This window comes from Triticum urartu, chromosome 7 (genome assembly GCF_003073215.2).
Source record: "Triticum urartu cultivar G1812 chromosome 7, Tu2.1, whole genome shotgun sequence".
Taxonomy (NCBI): domain Eukaryota; kingdom Viridiplantae; phylum Streptophyta; class Magnoliopsida; order Poales; family Poaceae; genus Triticum; species Triticum urartu.
Genome location: NC_053028.1, coordinates 348,222,524 through 348,232,311, shown reverse-complemented (window position 1 = coordinate 348,232,311; position 9,788 = coordinate 348,222,524). Strand labels below are relative to the sequence as shown.

General features: G+C 41.6%; 1 protein-coding gene across 1 annotated transcript; it reads left to right on the top strand.

Annotated features, from left to right (window-relative positions):
• The first annotated feature begins 1,398 nt into the window (after nucleotides 1-1,398).
• On the top strand, nucleotides 1,399-3,794 carry LOC125525195 (protein RGF1 INDUCIBLE TRANSCRIPTION FACTOR 1-like). The gene is made up of 4 exons (XM_048690206.1): nucleotides 1,399-1,729; nucleotides 1,824-2,363; nucleotides 2,502-2,738; nucleotides 2,917-3,794. Exons 2-4 carry the CDS (start codon nucleotides 2,133-2,135, stop codon nucleotides 3,091-3,093), a joined length of 645 nt encoding a protein of 214 aa, XP_048546163.1. The 5' UTR covers nucleotides 1,399-1,729; nucleotides 1,824-2,132; the 3' UTR covers nucleotides 3,094-3,794.
• The last annotated feature ends 5,994 nt before the right edge of the window (nucleotides 3,795-9,788 follow it).

Below are 9,788 nucleotides of genomic sequence, written 5' to 3'. Positions count from 1 at the left end.
TCATAATGTTGTTATTGCATATGGAATTTTTGTTGACCATTCCTGTGATGGTTGCATCTGCTGAAAGGAGTTTTTCTAAACTCAAGTTATTAAAGTCATACTTGCGTTCTACTATGACACAAGAGAGACTTAATGGATTGGTGACAAATAGCACTTGAAAAGGATGTCTTGGAGAAGATAAAGTACGAAGATATGATTGAGGATTTTATTTCAAAAAATACTAGACGGATGCTCCTTTTTGGTAGAACATGAGGTTGGTTTATTGCTTTGCTATCCCTTTACCTTTTGAGCTTTAGTATTTGATCTATGCCTAAATAAGGTACAAATAAACAGATTTGAAATTATATAATAAAGTGAGAGTATGCTTTACGAATATTAGTTCTTTTGTTATGTGAATTGTTCGAAATTTTGGGCCATATTTTGTTTTTTCGCCCGGGGCCCCGAATTTCTGAAGACAGACCCGAGTATACTAGACTGTCGCCTAATTCTGAAATTAATTGCTTGCTAGTACTAACAGTTTTAATCATGATCAATATTCTGAAATTAATTGCGTAATTGGCTAATTCTTCAACAGAATTTTCCCAGCCGGACTGTGGATGCTGTTAATTATAAAGAAAAAAGATGTGGTGATGGGGTCAGCTTCACTTTGTATTTAGCAGTCGGGCGGCCGGTGTAACGTATTGACGTGGTCCTTATTGTGTTGTATTGTGCTGTGGACATATAAATAGAGATACAGTCAGCATGCATGAGTGGAATTCATTATGACGATCGATGCAGCATCAGCAGCTAGCTAGTGGCCGGCGTTAATTCAATTAGTCCAAAAACGATCCTCATATCTTAGGGTGATTCATGATCACGATTACTACACTATATTTTTATACACACCTCCTAAAATAACCTTTGTGATTAAACATCCTGAATCAAAGTGCACACTAATTAACCCGTGTAGATGAAGGAAGAAATGAGAATTGTTTTTTTTTTCCTGAAAATGAGGTTGAAACCCGGAGCATCTGCATTAGTGGATGCACAGAGTGAAAAGGAGGAGAAAATCAAGGAAAGAAAATGGTTATTAGAGCATGCAAGTTGTTGAAGAGACAGCTAGTGCGAAAGGAAGGCAGGCATGAATGGACAAACGGAGCAAGCTGGTTGTGCTTGCTTGGAAGCATCGGCTTCCGTCAAGGATGAGCAACGCAGCATGTGGAATGTGATTACTGGAAAGAAAGAAAGAAAGAAAGAGAGAAACCCGACAAACCCTCCTGAAAGATAGCCACCCGTTCCGTTTCCTTTTAACCCGATCACTGTATGTATCTTGGCTTTTGCTTAGCTGAATGAAGGCCTGGGTTCGAGTCTCCTCATTCTCCTATAAGAATAAGACAGGGGGCTTCTTTCTCTCTGTTCTCATTCTTCTTTTGCTTAGCTGAATGAAGGAATGAATGGAACCGCTAGCTCGCTTTACGGCAACCTCAAAGCAACTTTGTATGCCTGGGCCTGGGCCTGCCCAGCAGCGAAGCGGTCCATGCCAACAACAACAACAACTGCATCTTCTGTCAGATTGTCACTCGAACCCCCCTCCCCCCTCTGTGTGTGTGTGTGTGTGTCTGTGACATACCAGGAGAAGGAGGAGAAGATGCATACCATAGGGATCGGTGTCCAATCATGATCACACGGCCCTCCCTCGACCATGACCTGCTGCTGCTACAAGGAAGGATGGGAAGAAGAATCCACATCGGTGAGTGTGATATTCGTGGAAATTTCTGCTTTTCTCTTTCTGACGGACCAGTTTCACTGTCAGCTTCACCTCCTCGCCGACATTGCATATATAGATAGCACCACTACTTCTTCTTCTACAGTGCTGGTACTAGTACTACTAGTGCTGGGAGGGGAGGGGGAGCAATCAAGCAGTCGCGCCGCACGTGACCATCCATCCATCCAAGAAAGAGAGAGAAACAGAGAGCGAGCGGAGAAGGCAACGCACGCCAATTAACACGCTGCCCAAGGAAACGAACAAGGAAGGAGCGAAGCCACCAAACCAAACACCAAACGCTACTCCCTCCTGCTTCTCCCCCCCTTCTCCTCCCCTCTCCCCTGTTAGTTAGCGCAGCGGCATTGCCCGGCGGCTGGTGGTCGTGGGCATGATGATGCGGCGGGTGGCGCCGCCCTCGTCGGAGGACGACAGCTCGGGATCCGGCGTGCCCGGCTGGCTGGAGGCGCTCCTGGGCACCCGCTTCTTCCTGGCCTGCGCGGCGCACCCGGGCTCCCCGCGCAACGAGTGCAACATGTTCTGCATCGACTGCCGCGCCACGCCCGCTGCATTCTGCTACTACTGCCGCTCCCACCGCCACGCGTCGCACCGGGTCATCCAGGTGCCAATGCCACTCCTCTTCTCTTCTCTTCTCTTGTCTTGTTGATTGATTGATTGGGAAAAGAAAAAAAGTTGCGTTTTGAATGATCCCTCCTCTCCTCTCCTCTGTTTCTTGGCCGGCATTGGGCTCGGAAAGCAGATACGGCGGTCGTCCTACCACGACGTGGTGCGCGTCACCGAGGTGGAGGACGTCCTCGACATCGCCGGCGTCCAGACCTACGTCATCAACAGCGCCAGGGTCCTCTTCCTCAACGAGCGGCCCCAGCCGCGCGGCGCCGGCGCCGCCGCGGGGAAGGCCGCCGCGTCTCCCTACAATTGCGAGATCTGCGGCCGCGCGCTGCTCGACCCCTTCCGCTTCTGCTCCCTCGGATGCAAGGTACACCTACCCTACCCTTCTTTTCCGCTCTGCTCTGCTCGCTCAAGATAAATTGCATGATTTCCCTTCTTTCAATCATTCTTTTCTTTTCGGCACAATGCCAATGCCGTTCGTCCGATTGGTTCGTTCACGTTTAATCCGTTTCTCCTCCGTGTCACGCTCACGCATACGCATGCAGTTGGTGGACACCAAGACGCACGGGCACGGACACGGGCACGGGGCCACCGTCGTCGGCAATGTCGACGGCGGCGGCGGCAGCGGCAGCGAGGCCGAGGCCGGCGGCAGCAAGAACGGCGCGCGGCCCCAAGGTCGGCGGCGGAAGGGGACACCCCACCGGGCGCCGTTCGGTTCGTGACCAATGCCGCCCATCCAATCCATCCATGATCAAAAGGTGAAACGGCAGTGCCAGGAAAGATTCCATGGGAAGGAAGAGCACGCAAAAAGGAAGAACTCCGCCTACTCCTCACATATCAAGAAAGGAAAGAAGAAGAAAAAAAGAAATGAGAAAAGATAGCACCGCCCAACCAGAAAGAGAAGCCAACCACCATGGAATGGAATGGAAGGAGTAAGCGACATGTCCATCTCAACCTCTCTCTCTCTCTCTCTCTCTCTCCTCCCATCTCACCATACCAATAGGCCATACCAGCATTTGGTAGGTACATGACTCTAGCAGCCAGTCCTAGAAGCATTTTTCTGATGGATTGTTCTTTTACGAAAAATACCGCTTAATTAACAGCAATATCTACATCGATCGGTCGATTGCGAAATTCGCATAGTACATTGCTCATTGTTCCCACATTAACACCCTCTTTTCCGTTGTGAGACAAGATCGACATTGTTAATTGATTATTTAGCACATTGTGACTGCTAGCTCCATTTGTACTCACTCCTCCGTGTGGGAGAGAAGAATCTACATATACTACATACAATGCAGGCCTAGGAGGAATGAAAGAAAGGAAGATGATTGTCTTTATGCTTGTCTCTTGATTTGACCTAGCCAACGCAACATTGCTGCTGATTCATTTCATCATCTATTATATATTTATATGTTTGTTATATGCGGTCCGATGCTGCTGTTGCTGGCCTGCCCTTTTGTGTATAATACGCTGGCTGGCTAGCTCATCTTGGAGCGAATATAATGTGCTTTCTTGGATGACATTGTTGTTGGGACATCCAGCTCTGCATTGTGCTAGCTACCCTACACTTGTTCCTTCCTCGTCAATTCTCTTATGTGATCAAGCTGGTTAATCAGCCCGGATTGTATTACATGCTATGCTAATTAAGCGCATATATTACATCTCATTAAGCACACGGCAACATTTAGTTGCCAATAAGTGTTAAATTTCTGTGTTTTTTTATTTTATTTTGGGGGTGGGGGGGGGGGTGGGGGGGGGGGGAGAAAATTGGTTAATTTCCGTTGTTGTGGATGATATTGATGTTTTTTTTTAGGGGAGGATGATGTTGATGTGAATTACCACCAATGGGTAGCAGGCAGCTAGAGCGAATAATGATCGAGTAGGCCCAAAGGCCGAACCCACCACATGGAGACATGGACGACTTGCATGGGTTGGGTTGGGTCCATTTTGATTCTTGTTTTTTTAATTAGGTCACTGTCTAGAAAAAAAGAAGATTTTACTTAATTCCCCTGAAAAAAACTTACTCCTCTTAATAACTTGGTGATTGCTTTTGTGTGCTAATTAATCTAGGTGGATCATGATTGGTGCCATGTGTTGTCACTCTCTTTCTTGTGTTGGAATGACTTGGAAATACTCCACTGCACTTTTGTCATTTCTTAGTTGCTAACTACTGGTAGTTCGGTTTGGTCCCAAGCTAGACAATAATAGTAGTGATGAATTGGTAATGATGACTATGCATGATCATCCCCACTTGAACTGCCGTGCACATTATGGCAGGTAGGGTATGCATGCTTTGCATACTCTCAGTTTGAAAGTTTTTTTAGGGCTAGTTTGAAAGTTTGTGTATCTCCTCTTAGGCCGGTGGGCCAGCTAAAACTGGCTCCTGGGCTCGTCACAGGCTATTTATAGATGTGTCGGCGCATGTCACTCGATTCATTCTGGGCTGAACTTGTACTAAGACCTCCTATTCCGCGCACCGGCCAGTTGCGCACCCTCAGCACCAGTGGGCGCCCCTAGAAAAAAAGCACCAGTGGGCCGGCACCACCTATCATTACGTTTCATTAAAAAAATTAAATGGATACTCTGATACAAGCGGTTTAAAAATAGGAAAACATAGGTTGATGAAACTTATGTTTTGGAATTTCAGAAAATGTTCACCGATATTGAAGACATTATTGTTTTTTGAAAATTTAATGAATTAGTTGGAAACTTTGATGGCAATTTATGAAATATTTATTTGGATTTTAGAAATGTTCACAAAATTTTAAAAGTATTCATTTGAAATATAAATAATATAAAAGCACATGGAAAGAAAAATTGACAAAACATAAAGGAAAAATAAAAAACAAAGACAAGGAAAACCACACAAACAAAACCACAAAAAATGGGAAGAAATAAGAAGTCAAAAGAGAAAAAGAAAAGAATGAACAAAGCCGGCGCCTCAAGAGGTAATATTACTGGGAGTCATAGACTTGCATCTTATGTTTAGTTTGGTGCTAGAACTTTGAAAATACGGTTTTGTGATCACTTAACTTGACTCAAGCGTACAGATACTATCACAATATGTGTATGCCGGTATGCGGGCGTAACCATGTTACGCCCCCACCTGTCAGTTGTATTTTTTTACACAGTACACCCTCATATAAAAAAGAGTAAACTTTTGTGACGTATTTTTGCACAAAACCCCCTCATTTTTTGATTGACTGAAAACCAGACTACAGTAGTGCACACATATGCAAAAATTAACACCAAAAAATGGTCCGCCAAGACCCAAACCCATGACCAACTGCTCTAATATGGATAACAAACTTATATATACTGCGGCCCATTTTGTGCGCGCTAATTTTTTCAGATATTTGTAAAACGTAAAAAATAAAGTTATGTTCAAATATTTGTGTGTTAAAAATATTAAACATACAAACCATGACTAGTAAATAAAAACATTTAAATATAAGCCTATATATTATCTAAAAAATATTTAGTAAAATGTAACTAATAAAAACATTAAACATATTTGTAAAACATAAGTAATAAAATTATATTCAAGTATTTGTGTGTCAAAAATACTATACATACAAACGATGATTAGTAAATAAAAATAAATAAATATAAACTTGTGTATTGTATAAAAAATATATTTAGTTAATACGGACATTGAAAATGTTTATTAAATAAGTATTTTTAATGTATCCAAAACATATACACTTGTGGCTTATATTTTAAGTTCTACAAAATGATGAATACAAACATTTACTAAATATTTATTTATATTCACTTTTGTATAGTTTGTACTCATGTCTTATATTCAAAAAAAATTAAATATTAACTACGATTGAATATCCAGATTAATATTTTAAATTCTAAATCATGAATATTTTTATATACAAACATTAAACTATACAAATGTCTTTATAAGTATTGAAATGTTTGTATGATTAAAATAATATTTTTGAATTGTAGTTTTGAAAACCAAATATGTAATGCACACATTTATATAACACACATGTTTATATAATATCTGGTTTATAAAATATTTTACTAAATAATTTTGTACAATACATAGATTTATGTTTAAATGTTTTTATTTACTAATCATCGTCTGTATGTACAAAAAAATTAACAGACAAACATTAAACTATACAAATGTCTTTATAACGTATATTTTACTAAATGTTTTATATATAATAGAAAAGTTTTTATTTAAATGTTTTTATATACTAATAGCAAAGGGGCCAGTGTGTTGCAACGAAAAAAGTATCACAGGTGGTTCAAGATTTCACATATCCAGATCTTTTATTTGATACATTACGCTGCCATCCCGAGCTCGTCCTGCTTCACTCTCAAGTCTAACGTCTGGCCAGTGTATATTAATGGGAGAGGAAATATTCATATGTTATAGCCACACACCTCAATCCTCCACATAACTTTCATTCCTTCTTTACTGGGTCCGTCATTGCTAGATTATAGCCACACCTCATCCTCTTTTTTGTTTATTTCCAAAGAGGCTTGTTCATTCTCTATTTGGGCCATATATAAATTGGCGGGATCCCATGTAAATTAGCAAAGTGGTACTATTAATTAAGGAAAAATGGTAGAACGAATGCTGGCCCAATGGCCCAATAGGAAGAATCATAGACATGGCCCAATAATAATAATAATAATATGGTGAGAGGATGAATTTTTTTTCAAAAAACACACCTTGCTTTATTAATAGGTATAGAATCATTGTTTCCATGGACAATATTTTTAGAACGCAAAATATTTGAACATAACTTTATTACTTACAGTCTACAAATATCTTTTTAAAAAATAGCGCGTGTAAAATGAAGTATAGACATCCCATTTAAGCTCCATCTGAGTCCTCGTTCAACACATATATGGGGAGAATATCATACAGAAACCATCATTCAATGAAAACCTCATGAAAACCATGTTTGAAAGTTTCAAAAAAATCTATAAAAATGTGGTATGTTGAGAGAATGATGTTCTATTGCCATGTCAAATTTCAAGTAAAACATGTTATGGTTTGCGAGCTATGAAAAAGATAAATTCAGCAATGAATAGTGACGCTACTGTTTTGCACTATTCATTGTTGGTTTTTTTTCATAGCTCACATCTCGTAATGTGTTTGAATTTGAAATTTTGCATGGCAATAGAAGATCACCCTCTTAACATCCCTCATCTTTTAGATTTTTTGACACTTTACAACGTCGTTTTCGTGTGGTCTTTATCATTCTCACCAAATGTTGGTTTTCATATGATATTCTCCCGCATATATGTTCGTTATCCATACGGCTAGACCGTCACGTGTTAACTCAGCTGGTCGCAGGTTCAAATCCTGGGGTACTTTTTGTGTTAATTTTCGCATATATGTGCACTACCGTGGTTTGTTTTTTTGTACATAAAAAATGTGAGGGATTTTTGTGCAAACATGCGTCGCGGTTGTTGACTTTTTCAACAAATATAAAAATTATGAGGGTGTTTTGTGTAAAAATACATCACCCATAGTGCTATCACTCACCAACAAGTGGGGCCATACGCATGGGTATGCTCGCATACGCGTATTGTGACTGTATCTCTATGCTTGAGTTAAGTTAGATGACCACAAAACCTTATTTTTAAAGTTCTAACACCAAACTGAACATGCGACACAAGTTCTATGACTCCCGGTGATATTAGCTCGTGCCTTAGCTATGGACTATCTGAAGAATGCTGCAGAGGTACATATTTGCTAGCTATCTCGAAATAGGCTTTCGCCCCGCTACATAGATAAAGCACGGATCCATACAACTAAGTTTCAAGTACCCATGCTAAGAAGACGGTCACAGAGAAGCTTCCACAAGAATATCTTGATCTTCAGTGGAACGGGTGCCTTCCACAGCAAAGCTAGCCACGATATGGAAGGCGAGTGGCATAGTGCCTGGTGTGCCAAACTAACGGAGAATTCTCCTGAAGGAGATAGACTCCAGGAAATGGAATCAGGAGCCTTCGATCGCAACATTAGGATGACGTCCCACATCTGCTCCCATTCTAGAACCTTGTCTTGGCCGAATGTACGGCGGAACGGGATGTTCCACCACCCATCCAAACAGGCCGCGGTAACCAGAATCCCCGGATCACCGCAGATCGCAAATAACCTAGGGAAGCGAGCACGAAGCGGCTCCCTTCCCAGCCATGGGTCCAGCCAGAACCATGTATCGTTCATGTTGCCAACCGAGAAGGTGCCCCCAGCCAGATCTCCTCCTTAATCCTCTGGATTGATTTCCAAAATGTAGACCCTGCCATGCACTGGTACGCGTCGATGCTATACAAATGGTTTTTGACCCCTTTCCGTGATGGCATTTGGAACCGTCGCCTAGTGAGTGACGGCGATAGAGGGTCCTTCCCACACGACCCAAAAACCGTCGGGGATATGCCCTCCTGGCACACACGCTCGGCAAAATGAGGTCGTGTGCGACTGGCGAGCGCTCAAATACGGAAATACGTACAGTAGAGCTAAAAAATACAATTATACAGGCGAAATTATTTCCGATCGCAAGTACATCCCACACAGTCAATCCCCGCTAAACGTTTTCGTTCGTATGTACACCCCACATAGTCGCTCCAAGGAAAACGTTTCCGTTCACATGTACATCACACACAATTTTCCCCGTTAAATCGTTTGTGATAGCATTGCCATTGCACGTGATATTAACAATTTTATCATTTGCGTTATTGAATGCATCACACACGGTGCGTAGAAGAAACAGTGTGGCAATGGCTGTCCATCACACACAGTTTTTATGTCGTAAACATTTGCGCAAGGTGGCCTAACGCAAACAGTTTTCAAGAGAAGGTCGTGTGTGATTGTTCATTGATCCAACATGGTTTATTCCTAGAAACTTTGTGCGTTGCCAGAGGTCATCACCCACGGTATTTTCTCAATAACCGTTTGCAATAGCAACTCCCAATTAGCAGTCTAATTGCCCTATTATTAATAATCCATTTATTAATCTAATTGACATTCATGTTAAGCACATAATATATTTCATTTCCATATTAAGGAAGCATAATTTCATAATTGAAATACATCAGAGTACAACATGATATAGCTTCAGCACTCAGCTACCCCATTACACAACTGCACCAGCACCAAGTTTCACATGCAACATGTAGAACCTTTCGAAATTAGCATCATAGGCGGTATATAGACAGATGCATCCCAACTGGAAAATTGCTGAAGCGGAAGGCGAATATTGATCCTTAATTCATGTTGAAGGTCTTTACAACTTTAGGCCCGTGCCTGTGGATGATTGACCGACCGTCCTTCGTCCTCTTTAGAAACACTTCAATATTGAACCGTGTGTGTTGTATGAAAACGTTCCTCGCCTCCTGACCATAGAGGTGGTTTGAGAGGTAATCATCAATGAACTTC

What these genes read in the sequence shown, in the direction of transcription:
- LOC125525195 (XM_048690206.1), top strand. Translation starts at nt 2,133, where the DNA reads ATGATGATGCGGCGGGTGGCGCCGCCCTCGTCGGAGGACGACAGCTCG. An exon ending in CGTCGCACCGGGTCATCCAG is followed by an intron (nt 2,364 to 2,501) that starts GTGCCAATGCCA and finishes CTCGGAAAGCAG; the next exon opens with ATACGGCGGTCGTCCTACCA. An exon ending in TCTGCTCCCTCGGATGCAAG is followed by an intron (nt 2,739 to 2,916) that starts GTACACCTACCC and finishes ATACGCATGCAG; the next exon opens with TTGGTGGACACCAAGACGCA.